Source organism: Suricata suricatta, chromosome 8 (assembly GCF_006229205.1).
Source record: "Suricata suricatta isolate VVHF042 chromosome 8, meerkat_22Aug2017_6uvM2_HiC, whole genome shotgun sequence".
Lineage (NCBI taxonomy): Eukaryota > Metazoa > Chordata > Mammalia > Carnivora > Herpestidae > Suricata > Suricata suricatta.
In genome coordinates, this window is record NC_043707.1 from 123,453,065 (window position 1) to 123,474,868 (window position 21,804).

The window sequence follows — 21,804 nt, forward strand, 5'->3', positions numbered from 1 at the left end:
CAACCTCGTGGCTGAAATCAGGAGCTTCTCTCTCTGACATGTTCACTCACCCCTTGGGAGACCCTCAGTGGCTTCTTACGCGGAAATGTTCACAGAATTTTTGGCAAAACTGTAGAAACCAAACACAAAGGATAGCAAGAAAGAATTCTGACCACTGCGCAGATTTAAAAACATGAAAATGTTGATGTTTTATTTAACATCTGACACAGAAGAGGCCACACTTACACAGACACATTACATCTTCAGAGCACTTGAATTGCAGTTTTGATGACAAATGCTCACCTAAGATGCATCCATAATTTCTTCTGTAACATGTGTTTACAAGTTATACCATGATAAAACTTAATAAAAATTACTCATGTGGCATACTTCCAACATTTTAGAAGTAAGTCCAATGCATACCGCCATAGATTTTTGTTGTTTACACAGGAAGTTCTCATGATTTTAGTATTAACACGAATTAAAGCTGAGACCACACTCAAAACTGGGTTTGGAAAATGGCGTTACAAAACACTGGGAGTGAGTAGTAAAAAACGCATGCAGGGCCGCTGCGCAGAAGTAAACCGGATGTTCTCACTGCCATAAGTCTTCAGTGCGGCCAAACTTAAAGACCAGTCCTCTGCAAATGAAATGAGAAACATCACATCTAGTTGGTTTGGGCATAAAACGAGTATGTGAGATGTGGAGAATGGTGGGCAACTAGCAGCGAAGAATTGACGAGTTTTATGAAAAAAGCCACGGGACGTATCAGAACAGACACTGATCGTGTCCGATTAACCACCAACTCCACCACTTCCTTGGCCTCCAGTGCTGGGGATGCAGGTCACTCTTAAAAAGTTAGCCAATGTTTAGTATGTCACCATCCTATGTCTGATTTTTGTCACATTCATTCAGCAGGCCTTTCTCGAGTGTACGTGTGTTAGATGCCATGGCCATAAGGACGGGAGCTGTGGCATCCCTGCCCTCAAGCTGCTCACGTTCTCGATGACACACGTGGTAACGGCAGAGCGGCATGAGGAAGGGGGAAGAGGTGTACGTGCCGAATGCTGAGGGGGCACAGAAACCCACCGAATTTGTCCAGGCTGAATGCGTCCGAAAAGGAGTTACAGGGGCAGGAATATTTGAGATGGGCTTTGAAGAGTAAGCAGGAGTCTGACCCGGAGACTGGTAGGGAAAGGAGCTAGTTTGATGAAGGAGGAGGTTTCCAGAGAAGACACGGCAGATGAAGAGGCCCAGAGGAATAAAGGGGCACGGGGCCTCGGGAAAAGCCCAGGAGGCTGGGGCGTCAGGGACAGGCCCACGCAGGACTCACAACCCACGGCTGAGGTGTGCGAACTATCTACAGCTGTCCTCAAGCTTTCACCCTAAGAGGGCGGGAGCGCAAGGACATGCATAAGAAGACACCTGTCTGGGTCCAAGACTAGTATGGCCAGATTATAGCTTACGAGATCAGAAAGACAGGGAGTGGAGGTAGCAGGGACTTGGTGAGCACAGTGACCAGGGCGGCACATTGCCCACAGGGGCATTATGTGTCTTAAGTGAGTCAGGAGGGCAGGTGCCAGCCTGTGTGCTCTACTCCAGGGGCCACTGGTGAAATGGGGTCGTGCGGAGCTGCACCCCTACCTCCCCAATAATCGCCTCCAGCTGATTGTTGCAATGCAAGGCTCAGGATCATCAGATCTTCCAGTTTTTGCAGAAAAGCCAAATATTCAGATTTTAATGTAAAAAAATCTCTTGATTTTTAAACATCGGCTCAATAAGGCAGAAAGTATGGTACAGGATAAATAAGGCAGAACTGTGGACAGCGTTTGGCTGGATGGCCACGAGTATTGAGTTCTGGAGACCACTCCAAGTGGTGACAAATTTTAAGATGGGAAATGACAGGATGAGAGCCATGGTTCTAGAAGGAAAAGTGACACAGGAAAACTGGACTCGAGGGAGGAACCAATTAGGGAGGTGACCTGCTCAGGACGGGATGGCGGTGACCGAACAGGAGAGATGGACAGAAAGGGAACAAGCCTGAGACCGTTCAGAGGCAGGTCCCACAGGCCTCGGGTGCGGGGGGCAAGCATGAGGCGGAAACCGAAGACAGAAGCAGACACCAGTGGCACATGGTGGTTTCCATTTTGTCTTCTCCTCGGTTTCCCAGTGACCAGTGTAGACTTAAGGTAGGCCTGCAATCCTAATGATGGATTTGCCCTTAGAAAAGTAAACACTTGAGTGGTTTTTGATGAAAGCAAAAATGCAACCAGGAAATTTCTATACACTCTCTTGCAAGTATGTTAACTTCTCTTTATAAAGGATTTCCTAAATGCTCCCAAAAGTGATCTGGTCTCTGCTCTTCTGGTGAATATGAGGCCTCTACCCTCCAGAGAGCTTGAGTGAGACACACTTCACAATACTACTCAACAGATGGAAGTTGTAATCTGAAGAGTTTCTTGGGCAAAAGCCAGTCCCTCCTACACTGTCAGATGGTCACCTTTGGTACGGACGTCTGTGTCTGGTTTCTGAGACCGGAATTTCTCAGCTGTTGCTGAGTGCTGGTGTTACAAATCAGAAGGGTAGGCAATCTGCCACAACTATCCTAGTACCGGTGCCTGTTTGCTGAATTTGATTTCACTCTGCTTATAGTATTTTCAAAAACCCAAACTCAGTATGAGACCTAACAGGGACAACAGTACGAAATGAGAAACTAACCAAACTTGTTGCCTATAGAAAGGCTTTATCATAATTTGAGACAAGTTGATGACTGGGTTCCAAGGTTTTGTGACCCCTGAAAACTGCTGTGGGAACTTCTGTGTTGCTTCCCTCACTGGAAATCATTCACGGGTCCTGACAATCTTCCCCTCCATCCTCTGATCCTATGACAGAGTGACTCCTCTAGAATCTCAAGGTGGAACTTGTTTTATCCTTTATCAGAACTGCGGAGGAAATGACGATCAAGTAGGCTGCCGTCTGCCTCCCCTGGCTGGTTCTCAGTAAGCCCCCTCCCTGGTGAGCTTTGCTTCCACACCTCACGCCACCTCGCTGGGGCTGCAGCTGTGGGGCACGGAGTTCTCCGAGCACCTCTCCGCATGGGGAGTAGTGAGCTCAGGATGCTTGGGGCTTTACCGGTGCCCGAGCCTCGGCCCCGCAGCTTGAAAGGAAAAGAAATCCTAATCACAACGCCGTCCTCTGCACTGCCCCACAAAACAACGAAGGCGCTCACATTTTATTTCATAAGCTGAGGAGTGAGGTTTACTCAGGCCGCGCTTCTGAAGTACAGTGTTACTTATGCTCTAAAAGGACGGGGCGGGAGGGGAACGGAACTCACGCTACTCGGCTGGTGGTGGACAGCAAAAGGAGGAAACGCCAACTGAATTCACCCCAAATTTCAAAAGCCACCATCCTGGTAGCTGGAGCCTGGACTCAGTCAGCCTCAGTGCTAGCCAGACGATCTTGGACGAGGACCCTGACTTCCCTGGGCTTGCTCCCACATACAAACTGGGGATAACAAAGGGCCCCCCTGCAGAGCTGTGCCGGGATTAGCTGAGAACAGAGGGGTAAAACGCTAAGAAAGGTGCCTCGCGCATAATAATTGCTCCATGAACTTTGATCATGATTACTTTCTGCACAAAATCAGTGGCTTTACTTTTTGTTGTGGTTGTTTAACTCATTTGGGTTTTCTCAACTAGTTTTATGATGTAAGGAATGACCCAAAGACGTGCATCTTGCCACATCTAAGTTCACATTTTTCTTTTCTTAAAAAAAAGTTTGTTTATTTTAGGGGCGCCTGGGTGGCTCAGTCGGTTGAGTGTCCTTCTTCAGCTCAGGTCATGATCTCATGGTTCGTGGGTTCGAGCCCTGCGTTGGGCTCTGTGCTGACAGCTCAGAGCCTAGAGCCTGCTTTGGATTCTGTGTCTCTCTCTCTGACCCTCCCCTGCTCACACGGTCTCTCTCTCTCTCTCTCTCTCTCTCAAAAATAAGTAAAAATTAAAAAAAAAATTTAAGTTAATTTTTGAGAGAGAGCAAGCAAGGGGAGAGGGAGGGAGGGAGGCCCAGCGGGGGAGGGGCAGGGAGTGGGGGCAGAGGATCTGAAGCAGGCTCCATGCTGACAGCACGGAGGGGCTCAGCTCACAGACCGCAAGATCATGACCTGAGCCAAAGTCAGATTCTTAACTGACTGAGCCACCTAGGCGCCCCTAAGTTCACATTTTTCTTATTTCCAAACTGATTTTATAAGATTGAAAGAACTCCTGGTGAAGGAAGAACTCTGAATATCACTGCTGAATGTTACTGAATGGCAGCAGTTAGCATTTCACAAGTGGCTCAAGTAGATATGGGGCTTTGATTTCTTTTTGGGGCTGGGAAAGAAGGGGCAGAGAAGGAAAGTCTGACGATAGACTCTCCTACAATACACTGCAGTTTTTGAACCTTTTTTGGATTAGAGACTTCTCTGCATATCTGAGAAAAGCCATAGGCTCTCTTCCCAGAAACAAGCTGATACCCCAGGGTCTTACAGACAGAAATGTCTGTGGTTCCCCATCTTCAGAACCCCACTCATGGAAGGACCGTTAAGAATCCCTGACACAAAGGATAAAGAGAAGCTGTGGCGGGGTGGGGGGAGTGGGGGACAGTGCGGGGGGGAGCTAAGGCAGGGAAAAGGGCAGACCCTTGGCATCCAGGGAAGAATGAACATTAGAGATTATTGATGAAAGTATTAAGGTTTTTAGGCAATTTTGCAATCTGTCATTGTATCAGAAGGACAGACAATGTTAGGACTCCTCCACACCCCAAATCTCACACACAAGTTCTAGTAACACCACGGATAGAAACAACTATAAAATGCACTCAGAAACAAAATTTTAAGGAGAAAAGGTTTTAAGCAGCCTTTCACCGAAAACTTAGATACAGATTTAAAATGAACATTGTCCTGGGTGAACAGATAAAGAAGGCGTGGCATATATATATACAATGGAGTATTACTCAGCAATCAAAATGAATGAAATCTTGCTATTTGCAACTATGTGGATGGAGCTAGAGGATATTATGCTAAGCGAAATTAGAGAAAGACAAATATCATATGACTTCACTCATATGAGGAATTTAAGATACAAAACAGATGAGCATAAGGGAAGGGAAGCAAAAATAATAAAAACAGAGAGGGAGACAAACCATAAGAGACTCTTAAATACAGAGAACTAACTGAGGGTTGCTGGAGGGGGATAGGCTAAATGGGCAAGGGGCATTAAGGAGGGCACTTGTTGGGATGAGCACTAGGTGTTGTATGTAAGTGATGAATAGCACTAAATTCTACTCCTGAAAAAAATAAATTTTGATTGAAAAAAAAAGAATGTAAACACTCTTTTTAAAGAAAAAAATGTAGGCAAATAAAAAAAATAAAGCAAAATGAACACTGTCAGGGTTATGTAACTAAATCTACACAAATCATAGTTCTTCATTAAAGGGGACACGGTGGCAGTTTAAAAAAAATTCAGTGTAAGTTCCCAAGGCTGGCAAGAAACCAACCTATGTATCAAAATATCTTCCTCAGCTTCATTCTTCACACTTTGTGACATAACATGGGGGAGGGGCACTGGACAGGGTAAATTTAAACAACTAAATATAGTAAGTGACTTAAAGAAACAATTATAAAAAAGGACTTAAAACAGTAAATAGGATGAAGAACGCAAAAGAAACTTACCCAAAAAAGATGAAGGCATTTTGGAAAAAGACAGCAATTCCAGGGTATACGACGGCTTTTTCTGTAAAAATAGTTATAAACATTTAGTGTCTGATGTCCTGGTGAACAGCAGTTTTCCTGCCTTACGTAACTGAATCTTCCAGGGACCATGGTTGGGTATGTGTCAATGACACAGGACACGTGACGGAGTCTAGTGCTGGTTTAGGAAGTGATGGCTCCATCCCTTCATTTAACAAAGATTTAGCAAGTGCATGTTACGTTCAGCACTGCAATATGCTGAGAATATAAGTAAAACAGGCAAAATATTTTCATCTTCATGAAGGTAAACAACGTAGAGAATAAGTAAGGAGAAACAAATGAAGCAGGAAAAGGTAAGGGAAGTGTAGTGAATGATGACATTTTAAAAATAATGTTTATTTTTTTTTATTTTGAGAGGGAGAGTGCATGTGAGCAGGGGAGGGGCAGAGGGAGAAGGAGAGAATCCCAGGCGGGCGGGCTCCCTACCGTCCACACAGAGCCCGGAGTGGGGCCTGAGCCCGTGAACTGTGAGATCATGACTGGAGCTGAAATCAAGAGTTGAACGCTTAACCAACTGAGCCACCCAGGCACCCCCAGGCGCCCCTTGAATGATGGTATTTTATACTGGTGGCCAGGAAGACCTCAAGACAAAGTGACACTGGCATAAGGGTGGCGAGGATGTGAGGGCAGGGACCACGCAGAAGCCGCAGAGCAGAGGGCACAAACACCGGGAGGTGGGCACCTGCTGGCACATCAGAGGAATGGCCAGTGCACAACAGAGAGAAAAGCAGGAGACAGATCAGAGAAGTACGAGGGGCAAACTGGGCAGGTGTGTGTGTGTGTGTGTGTGGGTGTGTGTGTGTGTGTGTGTGTGTGTGTGTGTGAAGATCCTATAGAGCTCTGCAGTCATGGTGAGGGCTCTGGTTTTCACTCTGAGAGAGGAGAAGCCAGTGGAGGGTCTGAGCAGAAAAGCCGTATGAGCTGGCGTATTTCAAGGATTCCTCTGGCTGCCGTGCTGAGGGGGTGGGGGCAGGAAAGGGGGTGGGGAGAAACAGAGACCAACAAGGAAACTATTTCAGGCAGTCAGAAAAGAGACTAAAATGGATTGAAGCAGGGTGGCAGTAATGGAGATGGTAAAAAGTGGGATTCAGGGTAATGTGTGGCCGGCTCAGTCGGTAGAGCCTGTGACTCTTGATCTTGGGGTTGTGAGTTGAAGCCCTACACTGGGTGTAGATATTACTTAAAAATAAAACCTACTAAAATAAAGTGGTGGGATTCAGGATCTTTTGAACAGAAGAATCAATAGGATTTGCTGAAGGACTGAATGGAGGGCGAGAGAGAACAAGAGGTATCCCTTAAGCACCGAAGTTTTTGGCCTGAACACTGGGAGGGACAGAGTAGCCATTAGTGAAGATGAACAAGACTGCTGGGGAACATTTGTTCCAATTTATCCCAGATTGAGGCTGAGATCCTCATAAGTTCCTATACTTGGAGCCGTCAATGATTACCCAGTATGTGACAAACCAAGTTGTGATGAAGACGAATTATCAACTTCTTCTCACAACAGTTTTAACTTAATCCGATTACTGTAACAGCTGGTGTGCACGGGCCTTCACTACGATGCCACATTAAATATTCCCTATGAGTGGTGACAATGGCTCGTGAAGGAATTAGAAAAGTCAACTTATAAAATTACAGATTCCTGCTAATAATTCTCAAACAATAACCGGGCTCCAGAAGCCTTTAGGAAAAAAAAAAAATCACTAAAAATTTTCTGAGAGAAACACATTTCTACAAAAAGAGTCTCTGTATTAATAACAGTTGTATCTAGGAAAGAAGAATTCCATATAATTTTATTTTCTTCTTTGAGCTCTTTTATGTTTTCAGTATCCTACAATAAACAAGTATTATGGAATTCACATGATAAAACAGTAACAGTTTTATTTTTTAAATATGGCAATAAAAGATTTTGTAGTAGCAAGAGAACTACTTGGAATATCATGTAAAATGCAAAAGCCTGGGTTCAAAATTATATTGATAAAAAAATAAAAACTAAATAAAATTAAATTTTAAAAAATTATATTTATAGTATAATTACAACTACACAAAAACACAAAAGAGACCAAAGGAAATATACCAAAACATTTAAGAACAGTATGTTATTATAGGCTGCTATGATTTCTTTTTTCTTTTCTACATTTTTGGTAACATGGTTTGAGTAATAAATTATATGAACAACAAAAACATATATATTTTAAAATGCCTATCATTCCTGTCTATAAGACTTAAAAGATCTTATTAGAAATTCAGGAAACCCGTGATTTTAATCCAAGAATTACACTTTGTTCAAAGAAATAAAAAGCTAAAATATAGGCTAGATTAGCTGTCTGCCGGTCTTGTTTTTGCAGATCATTAACACCATATTTTTACTCTGAGAAGCATAGTTAATTATACCTGGAACATTAAGGGATTTTCGTGTTCCCAGTTCGGGGTCCCTCAAGGTGAAATTTCAAGCAGGGATCTAAGAGCGGGCCTTTTCCTGTAGGCCTGGCTTTCGGGCGGCCTTGCACTGCGGTGTGCAGTAAGCACTCATTACTTTCTATCTAAAAGGAGTGGATGTCCCAGTACCAGGGAGTCTTAGCTCAATAAATGTTAATTCTAGGATGTTGGAGCTTAGCAGAGACATCATTCATCAAGTCAAAACGTGCCAAATGGCTTGAGAACATATATATTCTGCTTTTGAGGTTTCTGGAAGCCAAAGAGAAGCAAGGTTTGGAGCTGTGTCCCAGTACTTCTAGGCTCTAATAGAAGAAGAAGAAAGAAGAAGAAAAAAAACAGAAGAAAGAATACCAAAAACATACCAATAGAACAAAACAAAACACAGGGTGAAGGGAGTTCCCAGGCATAAATGCTAGTAGCTGACTCATCTAGATGAAAAAAAGCTTTATTCTAAAATAACCTGGGATCCCTGGGTGGCTCAGTCAGGTAAGCCTCCAACTTCCGCCAAGTCATGATCTTCTGGTTCATGAGTTAGAGCCCCACATTGGGCTCTCTGCTCTCAGGACAGAGCCTGCTTTGGATCCTGTGTCTCCCTTTCTCTCTGCCCCTCCCCAGCTCATTCTGTGTCTCTCTGTCTCTCTTTCTCTCTCGGAATAAATAAACTTATAGAAAATAAATAAATAAAAATAAAAATAAAATAACCAACTTCAAGGGCACCTGGGTGGCTCAGTCGCTTAAGCATCCAACTCTTGGTTTTGGCTCAGGTCATGATCTCACATCTCATGGTCTGAGACTGAGCCCTGTGTCCGGCTCCAAGCTGACAACACAGAGCCTGCCTGAGATTCTCTCTCTCCCTCACTCTCTGCCCCTCCCCTGTGTGTGCTCACTCACTCTCTCTCAAAATACGTAAACTTAAAATAACCAACTTTAACACACGTCAGTAATCCACGGAAGTAAAATGTAAACTATTTTCTCTTACCTTTAGCAACATAACCTCCAAAGAGAATCCACATAGAGGCAATCAGAGAGCCAAAGGCCAGCATGAAGCCAATGAACAGCCAGATGCGAGCACCTTAAAAGAAATCACATTTTACGAGAATTGCTTCTCAAATGGCAGCAGTCAGTTCAATGAACTTTTCAAAAGGAAAGCAAAAACTAAAACAGATAAAATGTATAACTGCCATTTAAAGTCTAAAAATAAGAATGGAAGATGTGCTGAGTATCTTGCATCAGTGCAGACGTTGGCCTTTTTCTTGTTGGCTGGTCTGTATTCTAAGTGCCTATAATTAATCTCCTTAAATATGAATACTGAGAAAAACTCCTCAAACAGCCTATAAAAATCTCACAAAATATGTTTCGTATGTACAAGCTCATTCTCCATATATTTTTAGAAATTGTACTCCAAAATGTAGACTCCTCCAAGAGAACTTTGAGGCAATAACATGGGTATACTTAACAAAAAAATTCATATTCAATGATAGGTGACTAGGTAAGTCAGGCAGCAAAATAAATTCAAACTTACTGTGACTGGCGCTTAGGAAAGCTCCACCAAAATTATGTTAACAGAAGAGGACAAACAAGTTTTAAATCACATTTATATAATATTTATGAAGATCTGCTATAAACAAACAGTCCTTAGATGAACTGAGAGGACTTTCTTTAATTAGCACAAATACATTTTAATGAAAACACTGCCCTGTTCAATAAAGCAAAGCAAACAGAATGCTGTATTTGATTTCTGATTTCATCTCCAAAACATAAGAGCATTATGAAAATCATAAGCTGATAGGTAGAGATGTGGTATTAAATACAATGGACTCTGGACCCCCAGAGGTGTGGGTCTAACAGATGTTAGAGATGTGAGGGCCATACTCTAGTTCTGGCTCTAGCCATCACTGGCTTATTAGTGTCAGTGCGGGCCGCTAATGTCTGTCTGCTCGTTTATCGGTCATGATTATGGCAGGTCAGGGCTCCTGTCATCTCTGCTACTTAAGTTCATCTACAAAGCGAGTGAACCAGAGTGTCTGAGCGTGTAGATCGAAGCTGACTCCTGCAGCTTCTCCTGTTTCATTAAAAAAAGAAAAAGTCACCTGAATTTTGCCTATTTATTTATAGATTTCCTTTCTGTATGGATGTAATATTTTGTTTGCCATTTAAAGTGCTTCATAAATGTCCCCTCAAATCTCTGCGTGTATTGGACTCTCGAGGAAGCCGCCCCACACGCAGGCTGATTTGGCCTCCCTCGGGTGCATGGCCCAGGGGTCCAGGGGACAGGAGTCTCAGTGGAGAGGGAAGGGAGTGGGAGGACCTAAGCACCAAAATTCTGTTACTCTACTCGGTTTTACAAGATGAAAAGAGTTCTGGAGGTTGGCTACAAAAGGATGTGAATGCATTTAACACTACTGAACTATACACTTAAAAATGGTTAAGACGGTACATTTTATGTTGTATGTATCAAAACACACCCCAAATACTAGGATTCTAAACTATTTCAAAATGCCAGTCCAATCAAAGAAGGTTGGCAAAAAAGAGAAGAAAATAATTTATACGGTATAGCTTAAAGTACTATAAATTCTATTTGGCGCGTGTATTCTTCATTATGTATTGCCTTTTACTGTCCACCTATGTATTACTGCACGGGGTTATATACTCAAGACCCCTGTGTATTCTAGTCTACACAGCCAACTTCGATTAAATTTGATTTGTCCCTTGTGCCTTGAAACCTTGAACCTTGGCTCTAGACAGACCTCCATCTTATCGCGATCTGCAGGGGTTAGACGGGCGGCCCCTCCACGTGGAGTTCTCTCTCTCAAGGATGTACATACACAGTCAGATGCCGTTTACACCTGTTTACCTGTTTGACCCAGGCAACCTTCACTGTAACTATCACCTCGGACTTGTCCATTTGATACTGCATTAATCCTGTGTGAATAAAATAAAGCCAAGGTATCACGGTCTTTGACTCCAAGAGGAAACTACCCATGACATCAAACTACCAGATCCAGGAAGCTAGAGGGCCTGAAACTGCCGGTTAGGCTCGTGACTCTTGAGTACTGGGCTCACGCAAACCTCAGCAAGTCCCTTGAGGCAGATGCCGTCTAAGCAGTGGTGACAGAGCCAGACCAGCAGAATTAACATCACCTGGGCGCTGATCAGAGAGAAAATTCCCCGGCCCCACCCGAGACTTCCTGAAGCAGAAACTCTGGGTGAGGAGCCCCGCAATTTGAGTTGTAACAAGTCCTTCTGGTGATTCTGACGCTTACTACCGTTTGAGAGCAAAATTTTCAAAGTTATGTCTCACTTGTTAAAGTTTGAGAGCGAAATCCTCAAAATTATGTCTTGGTAAGATGGAGCCATCTTTAGCTTGGTCCTGCCTAGCTTTCCATGTGTGCGCGTCAGACACACTCAACCTGTAACACGCACGTGTGACAAAACAGAGAGAGCATGGTCCCTAGACGACCCCAAAGTACTTAAAATTGGCTTTGGAAACAGTTTTTTGGTGATAATTCTGTACTAATGTCCAATGTCTGGAGAAATAAGTATCCTTCACTGAACAATAGCTTTTTGCTCTGAAGACATCATATCATCCAAGGGATTCAAGTGGTAAAATGTTGGGTTGTTTTTTTTTTTAAACCCCTGATACATGTTCCAAATAGGAAATCTTTTGTTAACTTTCACAGAGAACCACTCTAAATTGAGACAACCTTACTTTCTTTAAAAGTAGTCATTCAAAAATTTAATCATCACAGGACAATGTAAACAATGTGTCAGGCTAAGAAGTACATGAAACTTTATACAATTATCTGTGTGTATATCTGTATCTATTACCTCTCCACTCATGTGCACTTGTGCTTACCACTAGGATGTAAGTTTCATGAGGGCCAAGGACTGTGTCTACTTTGTTTCCCATTTTTATTCTCAGTGCCTAGCACAGGCCTTGGCACACAGCAGGTGCTATGTGATCCCTAACTTTTTAAATAATATGAAGTCATAATTTATTCATTCAAATCTAAGTTTTAGAAGGATCAAAATACTCATAATTACATTCTGTGATCTCTATTATCAACCACATTATCCAATACACAAAATAAATACATTTTAAAGTAAGCTTAGTCTTTTTTTAAATAAAAATTCTTAAAATGTCTTATTTTTGAGAGAGAGAAACAGAGAGACAGAGAGAGAGAGAGCGTGAGCGCGAGCACACTCACAAGCAGGGGAGGGACAGAGAGCGAGAGAGGGAGAATCAGAAGCAGGCTCCAGGCTCTGAGCTGTCAGCACAGAGCCCGACGTGGGGCTTGAACTCACAAACTGTGAGATCATAACCTGAGCCAAAATCAGATGCTTAACCTATTGAGCCAGCCAGGCGCCCCAAAGAAGCTTAGTATTTTTAAAAACTGCAGACGCTCTTGGGTGATTGGTTCTTTCTTTGCTCCTGATTTTTCCTTGCTGAAGCACCTGAGTAAACTTTCTAGCCCTCCATCAAACAGCCGTGCCCCTGTCTGGTCAGTCTCCACCATTGGGCACATTCTGAAATGAACAATCTCCATTTGCTCTCTGGTATTACTAATTTCACATATAATCTCAAACTTACAGAAAAACTCTCAAGTATGGTTCAAGTAAATTTTGAGAGTGGCCAACCTGATGCCCTATAACCCTAACAACGTGTCTGTTTCCCACAGACAAGGCAGTTCCGCAGAACGACAATACAAGCCTCGAAACCGGGACACTATCAATGATGCACTTCCACCATCTGACCTTCAGACCTCACTCCAGTTCCCGAGTTGGCCCAATAATGCTCTTAAGAGCAAAAGAGCAGAATCATGAGACAGATACGTTTTATCTCATGCCTCTTTAGCCTCCACAATCTCCTCTGGCTTTTGCGACCTTGACCCTTTGCTCCAGCCATCCTGGTCACCTTGCCATGGCACCTGTGTCCCTGCTTTTCCACAGGACTGGAATGACCTCTCTTATATATCCCCGCAATCAGCTCCTTCATTTCTTCAAGTCTTTACTACGAAAGTGCCTTCTTGGTGAGGCCTTCCTGGACCCTACTGAAAATTTCTGTACCCTTGCTGACATCCCTCCTCCTGTCTCCCTGCTCTGTAACTTCCTGATATCTAGCAGGCTATTTATAAAATTTATTTCTCCTTGGTTACTCTCTGCCTCGCTCATTTGAGTATAAATTCCATAAATGCATGGACTTCCTCTTGTGTTACTCACTGCTGTATTTCCTCTACCTAGAGCAGAGCCTAGGAACATAAAAGTTTAATGAAGATTTGTTGGCTAAGTGAATAGACAGGCGCTCAGACAAAGGACATGGTTTCTGACCCTAAAGTCAAGTCACAATCAGGAGCAGAACAGAAGTAGGAAGGGAGCGGAGAGATGCTGGGGGTGGGGCAGATGCTGGGGGAAGAGGTGAGGTGGAAGGGGGATTAGGAATGAAAACTGTTGCTTTTCCTTTTAGGTCCTCTGCAAGTTGACTTTTAATCCATGTCCAATACGCTGATGACATTTAAAAATATGAACTCTACTCAACTACACATAAGGCATTTTTCTTTTGTGGCAATCAACAGTAAGTCGTGAACAAGGACGCTTACATGAGGAAGGCTATGGTTGCTATGACGCCACAGGCGTGGTAGGAGTGGTTGAACTCTTCCATGGTCGGATAAATGACAGCTGCGTCTATGATAATCCACCAGCCTGTAAAAAACTAAAGCAAACCAAAAAAAAAAAAAAGTGACACTAATGAGAAATTACAGTAATTTCCTAACATACTAGCTAAAAAGAAAGCAAGCTATCTGAGAGACGCCTTCTAAATGAATTTCAAAATCTTCTTAAATGTTCCAGCAGCTTCTAGCATAAAATGTGCCCGTGGCTTAATATCTGAGTAGATATAAGATACCCTTAAGTCGGCCAGCAATGACTATGTAACACGAACTTCTTTTCTAAGCCCACTTCAGGCATTGTTTTGTAATATTGTAATAAAGGCTGTCATCTTATAGTGCACACTGGAAAGAAGCTAGAATAATCTCATGGCAGGAGAAAGGAAAACAGTGATTCACATTCTAACAGACAGGAGGAGTGGCTTGTTGCTGATATGTTATAAGCTTCCAGAAGGATGTTATCATTGAAAATGAAAACAAGTTATTCAAAACAACATGGGGGAGAGTTATTGGTGACAGAATTTCAGTTGTCCTCGGGGTGTCGTGAGCTAAGTAACGGCCCTGCAGTTCCGTTTTTCCCTTTGCTGAAGGGAGTTAAAGCAGATGCTTTTACGTGTGATGCTACGTTCAATTTAAACACCAAATTATCATTTATCTTAACTGAATTTGGTTCTGGATATGATCAAGGGCCAATACATAAGGAAAAACATTAAAACTACACAAATATGACCTGACCACAAACTTAAGAGTACTCTTTAAAAATAAATACTTTAGGCTAATCGAATTATTTTTATCAGGTTACAGACAACTCCATATTCTATTAATGACATTTTTACTGGCTAGCCCGAGTACCTCTTTTATTTGTACTTTTTTTATCCTCACCTCAGTGTATTATTCAAGATATTTTCTTCATAGACTAAAATGTAAAGGTTTTTTTTTTGGATGTTTGTAAAAGCAAAATTTCTACAGGAGGTTTTTTGTTTTGTTTTTTTTTTCCTTTTTAAGATTTTATTTTTGGCAACTTCCCTGACTCCCCACTCCTGGAGTCATGGAACTTCGCCCAGGAATTGCAGATCCCAATAAAGGCTTTCTTGGCTCCATAAAAAAAAAAAAAAAAAAAAGATTTTATTTTTAAGTAATCTCTCTGCCCAATGCAGGGCTTGAACTCACAACCCTGAGATCAAGAATTCAACACAATACTGCCTGACCCATCGAGGTGCCCCTCTACAGTAATTTTATTATTACTTTGGAAAAATATATGATAACCATTTTTCATAAATTATAAATGTCAGAGACTAGGCAAGGAGGAGGTATTTGAACTCAGATTTTTTTCTAAGATTTTATTTTTAAGAAATTTTTACACCCAGTGTGGGGCTTGAACTTACAACCCCAAGATCAAGAGTCGTATGCTCCACCAATTGAGCCAGCCAGACTTCCCTAAACTTAGATTTCTGTTTGTTTATTTAAAATCCATTATTTTTTTCAGTATTTATTTTTGAGAGAGAGAGAGGAAGCATGAGCAGGGGAGGGCCAGAGAGAGAGAGGGAGACACAGAATCTGAAGACAAGCTCCAGGATCTGAGCTCGCTGTCAGCACAGAGCCCAATGCGGGGCTTGACCCACAAACCATGTGATCGTGACCTGAGCTGAAGCCAGACGCTCAACTGACTGAGCCACCCAGGGGCCCCTAAAATCCATTATTTAGAGCACATGACCACATAAGAGCATAAAACACAAGTATCAGATGCCTTGAGGGATTTGCAATGCAAATAAAAATTTTACACTATAAATTACTTCTCAGCAATACACTTTAGTACAATTCCTGTTTGGTCTTTTGTTTTTTAATGAGATTGCGAAGAAAGTGAACTCTGGATTATGAAAAAGTACAATCATCTCTCTCCACTGGTTTTGACCTTTTTCTTTCTTAAAATGCATTAAAAGGAAACCAATCACTGGACTAATCAATATCAAACCATAATGTCAACTCTTAAAATGGAGTAACTCAACCCCCTCATAAACAAAACATCAACATTTATTAAAATAAATTCAGCGGCCAAAGATAAATAGTCCATATTTAAAAACCACATACAGAATTCAAAACACATAAAAACAAACACACCAAAATAACAAATGCCCAAATTACCAATGACACTTACTAGAACACCAGCAGCAATGGAAGCAATAGTATTGCGCTTTTCCCCCCAATCAATGCATTCTGAGCATCTCAAGCCTTCTAGAAATCCAGACATGTTTTCAGGTCACTTAAAAAAACAAACAGAAAAATCAACTACATTAAGTATTTCTATTTACTTGCTTCAAACATGACTTCTGTTCCTACAAAATAATTAACAGTTCAGGAATAATTTAATAAAAGTGAAATACTTTATTCTGGCTACATGTGCTTCATCAGAGTATTTAATTTTTGATGAATTTCCATATCAAAACTTTGGAAAACAAAATTTGGATTCATGTTAACTTTTTTTTTAAATTTCAAAGATGGGTTTAGTACACTTAAGAAACAGGAACACAGGTGGGTATCTAAATATTGAAAAACTTTATAATTATGATTGTTAATCTTAATTCCAAAGTAAGTTATCATATGATTTTAACATTTACAATCCAGGAGCACTAACATAATGGAGAGACAATGGTAAACTTTGGTGGAGTTAAAGCATGTGGTCAGATGAAAAAATATGTCTTAGGATTCACATTTTATCATAGAACATGTGATTCTTTATACTCAGATTAAGAAATTAAACACTGCACTGCAGGTCTTCTTCCCACATCCCTTCCTTTCACTTCATTATTTTTCCTTCTCCACCCCTGGTTTTTGGTGTCACTTCTAGTAAAGAACACCGATTTCATTTTAATATCTCTGTCTCTAATTCTAACGGATGCCTTCCGGCCAAAAGAAAGCAAAAATTTGAAGCTAATATTAATTCAGACTCAAAAAAATATCCACTGTTAAATTACCATAAATGAACTAACCATAACCCGACCTAACAAATTACATAAAACATTACTGCGAGCTGACCTATGCAGATCTGGCCTAAAACTCATCCGGATTATCTCTATTTCAGGGCAAGAAAAAGCCTGAATTACGTATAATTTGCTAATTATCAAGACACACCCAAATTCCTACAGCGACTCTGAACCTGTTTGTTAAATTTCTACGTAGCCAGCAATCCTGACGGTCCAAAAGCATTATATTCTAAAAAAGAGCAAAGAGTTCAATCTTAACACCCCTTTTTAAGCGTTAGATATTAAAAACTGAGATCGTAACCAGTACTAATATGCTTTTAAGGCAAGCCCAGTTTTGACCGTTCACCGCTGTTTTTCCCTGGGAGGAACAGCAATCCAGCTAGTGTTAGTTTCGGTTCATCTCACTGTCCCCGCCCCGAGCCCATCCGAGTCCATTTTCCTCAGGTTTATCACCAGCACCCGCCGCCCCCAGACTCGGGAGTCTAGGTCGGCTGTGGACACCGGCTGGGAGGATGGGGGGACTCGCTCTAGCTCGGCCACCCTCTGCCGCGTGAACCCGCCGGAGACACTCCTTCTCGGGAGCTGTTTCTCCAACCCTAGAGGAGGGGACCACAGAGATGTGCAGGGACCCCGCGACGTCCGGGGGAAGGGCGCTGTCTCGCAGCAGGGCGGAGGAAGCGTCCGGGAAGGGTCCAGGGAGGCACATCCCGAGCCCGCAGCCTCCCAGAGGGTGGAGGCAACGAGTCGGTCGGCACCGGCGGGCAGACGGCCCGGGCCCGAGCCCTCTCCGGCCCGTGGCGGAGACCCCCTGCCCCACTCCCGCCAGGCACTTACGGCCAGCCCGCCAGGGGAGCGGGTCCCGAGCCAGGTGTCACGCCGTGCGGGGCCGCCTCCCTTTCTCCTAGTTTGCAGCCAAGAAAACAAAACAGCCACCCTCCGCCGGATACCCGGATGTAGCAGCACCGTCCCCGGGGCTCAGTCGCGCATGCGGAGACCGGGGCAGAGGGGGCGGGGCGGGGCGGGGCGGGCTGGGCGGAGACTGGGGCGGAGAGGGCTGGGCGGAGACGGGGCGGGGCGGCGCCGAGGAGGAGGGGCAGAGGGAGGGCCGGTGGCCGGAACAAGTTCCCCGCGCCAAAGTAGGCAGGTGCTCCTGGCGCTGATGTGTGTTCGGGCGGCCTAGCCTAAATACACCTTCCCGGGAGAAGTGTGAGAAATTGCCCTTTGACTCATGCTTTCCGAACAGGAAGGCGTCTGTTGGGCCCTTGTATCTGTCCTGTGTGAGGTGGGAAATCTAGGGCTGCTGTGGGCCCTGCAGTTATCTCAGGCCTGCGTGGCAGGAAAAAGTGCCAGGTCCGCATGGTGCAAAAAGTGGTTCTGGGTTTGCAGTCCCCGCCCCCGCTTTAAGTTGTTGGGGGCTCTTGTTTCTTTATTTTTATTTATTTTAGGGAGAGAGAGTCGGGGGAGGGGCAGAGAGAGAGAGAGTCCCAAGCAGGTGAACCCACAACCAAAGGATCACGACCTGCGCAGAAATCAAGAGTCAGAGGTTCAACTGAGTGAGCTACCCAGGAATGCCCAAGCTTTAAATTTTTAAGTCTTATTTATTTTTTTCAGTGCCTGGCCCCGCCCCCACTGTAGCTCCACTTCCGGAGGGGCGGGGTCAGTCCCAGGGGAGGGCAGGGAGTACTGTGCAGTTCTAATCCTGCGCTGACGCTCTTCTGGGGCTTGATTACCACCACCCGACCTCCACCACCTTTGCTTTAAGGCGGGTTTCTCATCCTAGCCACTGCTGACATTTTGCGCCAGATCATTGTATATATGGGGGCTTGTCCTTTGTACTGTAGGGTGTTTATCAGCATCCCTGACCTCTGCCCGCAGGATGCAAGGGTTATTCCTGCTGCTGTGACAGACAAAAATGTCTCAAGACTGCCAAATATCCCGTGGGGGCGGGGGAAAGGAATCATCCAGATTAGAGGCGGTGTTAAGGAGAGAATCTCGGTTTGGGGGAAGTGATCCGTTTCAAAAGCAGGAAGCAATGAAGTCTTGATTACAAGAACCACTTGTGGCCTGGCTGGCCTGCTCTTCTTCCAAGAAGCTCTTGGTCTTGCTCCATCGACTCTGACTTGGAGTCAGAGCCACCCAAAAGGAGGAGCAGGTCCAGGTGTCCGACCAGAAGGCGCCACCAGAGAAAGCATGGGCGCCACTCGCGGTGTTACTCACTGAGCTGGTCGAGTTTTCGCAGCAGGTAGCGTTCTGCGGGAAGATTGTATGACTAAGGGATCACTCAGGGGCAACAGTACTATGGCTTAGGGTATAATACTGTACCCTAGGGTGTACCCGAAAGAACACAGCGGTTGGAGGAAGAGATCCAGCGAGAGGTCGCAGAGCAGAACCTCGTTTTGCTTAAGTGAAAGGTTTCCTAAGTCATTTGTCCTCAAAGGGGCGCAAGGTTCACTTTTTTTTTTTTACATGTGGGGGTACAGTGTATGAGTAAACTAGGAACCAAGGTTGTTGTGTCGTTTAATTTATTTGATTTTCTTTGATGCATAAAATCTGTAGCTTTGTGTTTTAGGGAGGGAGGCATTGGCTGATTAGTAGGCAAAACTGTATAATACAATCCATAGCCTATTTTTAAAGGACATTGTTCTTACCCTTCAGGATTAAAGATTAATTGTGACTGTTAAATGGCTCCCAGTGGCAGATTCTAATGCAGGCAGTTCGTAATAGAAGCTTTTTTTTAAATGTTAATTTATTTTTGAGAGAGAGAGAGAGAGCAGCGAGCAGGGGAGGGGCAGAGAGAGAGGGAGACACAGAATCCGAAGTAGGCTCCAGGCTCTGAGCTATCAAGGCAGAGCCCCACATGGGGCTGGAACTCAACAACTACGTGATCATGACCTGAGCCAAGTTGGAAGCTTAACCAACTGAGCCACCCTGGCACCCCGATACAAGCTTTTTAATTAACTTTTCCTTTCTCTTTTCTGTCTCCACCCTTTTTTACATTTACTGGGGTTCACATGATTGTCAAATATTTTATAAACATAAGCAAGCATCTTTATATTGCTTTTATAATAAAGTACATTCTTCATTTGTCATTCTTAGCCTTTTTGGGATACGCTGTAGAATGACTGCTTATTTTTGTCCTTTGTAGGTACAGTGGGGCTATTAGAAATAGCAAAAGCCAGTGCAGATGGCTTTTTGGGAATAGCCTACATTGACTTGCCAGCCAGTCTTGGAACTGGTCCTGTAGCTAAAGAAAGAAACTTAGGAAGAGCTGTACCAAATAATGCAAAGTTCAAGATAAGCCAGATTAATCCAAACAAAACTTTCTAAAAAACTATTGCCTGAAAGATCAGGTTAACCATTTTTATTTGATTTACCTTAGACTACACCTACAGAAGCTCTAGCTAAATATAATTTGCTAATGTCAAAATAGCAGATCTGAAAATACAAGAAAAGCTCTCACTCATGAAGATGGGAGAGTAAGCAACTTTATATTTACTGACTAACCATACCAGATTGGGACTGTCCTTGAAAATCCCACATTCCAAGAAACCCTTCCTGGACATAACAAGCCCTGGTTTTCAGCAATGAATGCTGAAAATGAGTGGGAGACAGGAAGAGATACAACACCCATCTTATGCCCCCTCCACCCCAAAAGGAAGACAACATCATCTTTAGTGACAAAAGAATAGGGTGATTATCTGCCTTCTGTTGACCACGGACACTGGCAGCCATGATTTGTGGTTGACCATAATGTATCTATTGTGTCATTCTCTCAGAGCAACTTAAATTCTAATCACGGGTGTTAACAGCCCCAAGTAACAGTTGTGCTTTGGATGGAGATAGTGCTAGTTTAATTTTTAACTTTGTGAGTATTGTGACCATGTTTTCTAAGAGTTGAGATGATGAAAATGTGAGAGCACAATACCAATGCCAGCGTGACCCAGCCAATACCACAAAAGAAGCCTAAACATCTGTGTTATTTTAATGACAGGTGGAAGGACACATACAGGGTTAGAGAGGCAAATGATCCAAACAGAGAATGCTGTACAACATGCAGAAAAGAATTTGGGGTTGGGTATGGTGGAGAAGAGGATGTGAAAATACACATGGAGACTGAATTCCACAAGTCTGGGATGAGATAAGCGGTACTTTTGAATCAATTAAAAATGTCTGCATCTCCTAAAAAGACACCAGTGCTCACTGGAAGACAGCAGCTGCCGAATTAGCTTGGGCATACCACGCAAATGAACATGTTACCTTATAGCTCCCTTGATTGCTCTATGAAGCTGAGTAAAGTTACATTTCCTGATTCAGAACTTGCAACTAAGATGTCCTGATGAACAAAAGGGGAAATTTTGATCATAGATGTATTGATCCTTTCCATCAGAGAGCTTACCAGTAATCAGGCCTTATACAGTATATCAAGTGATGTGTTCTACCACGGCAATAAAAATGTGTTCCCCCATCTCTTTGGTTCTTTGATTTGAAAAGTAGAGTTTCAAAAAGTCTTCTTGATTTCTGTGAAGATTTTAATGAAAACCCAGGAAACATTAAACAAAAGATCGTTGGGGGCGCCTGGGTGGCTCAGTCGGTTAAGCCTCCAACTTCGGCTCAGGTCAGATCTCACGTTCGTGGGTTCGAGCCCCTCGTCGGGCTCTGTGCTAACAGCTAGCTCAGAACCAGGAGCCTGTTTCCGGTCCTGTGTCTCCTTCTCTCTCTGCGCCTCCCCCTCTCATGCTCTGTCTCTCTCTGTATCAAAAATAAATAAAACATTAAAAAAATTAAAAAAAAAAGATCGTTGATAATCTTGTCCAAATACAATCTAGATGTGGCCCACTTATCAGCATACTCAGCAGATAGTACAGATGTAAATGTCAGCCACTTCCATTCAGTCTATAAAATGAAAACCTCTTACCTGTTAAATGTCCAGCACACCTTGTACAAACCGCTAAAAAGAGAT

General features: G+C 43.3%; 1 protein-coding gene across 1 annotated transcript; it reads right to left on the reverse strand.

Annotated features, from left to right (window-relative positions):
- Positions 1–159: 159 nt before the first annotated feature.
- Positions 160–17,828, reverse strand: TMEM50A (transmembrane protein 50A). Its single transcript, XM_029948472.1, has 7 exons — positions 17,679–17,828; positions 16,019–16,123; positions 13,798–13,910; positions 11,055–11,122; positions 9,180–9,272; positions 5,684–5,744; positions 160–619 (listed from the first exon to the last, which is right to left on the reverse strand). Exons 2-7 carry the CDS (start codon positions 16,109–16,111, stop codon positions 574–576), a joined length of 474 nt encoding a protein of 157 aa, XP_029804332.1. The 5' UTR covers positions 16,112–16,123; positions 17,679–17,828; the 3' UTR covers positions 160–573.
- Between the last annotated feature and the right edge of the window lie 3,976 nt (positions 17,829–21,804).

What these genes read in the sequence shown, in the direction of transcription:
- TMEM50A (XM_029948472.1), bottom strand. Translation starts at nt 16,111, where the DNA reads ATGTCTGGATTTCTAGAAGGCTTGAGATGCTCAGAATGCATTGATTGG. An exon ending in CCATTGCTGCTGGTGTTCTA is followed by an intron (nt 13,911 to 16,018) that starts GTAAGTGTCATT and finishes GGTTTGCTTTAG; the next exon opens with TTTTTTACAGGCTGGTGGAT. An exon ending in GCAACCATAGCCTTCCTCAT is followed by an intron (nt 11,123 to 13,797) that starts GTAAGCGTCCTT and finishes TTATTCACACAG; the next exon opens with GATTAATGCAGTATCAAATG.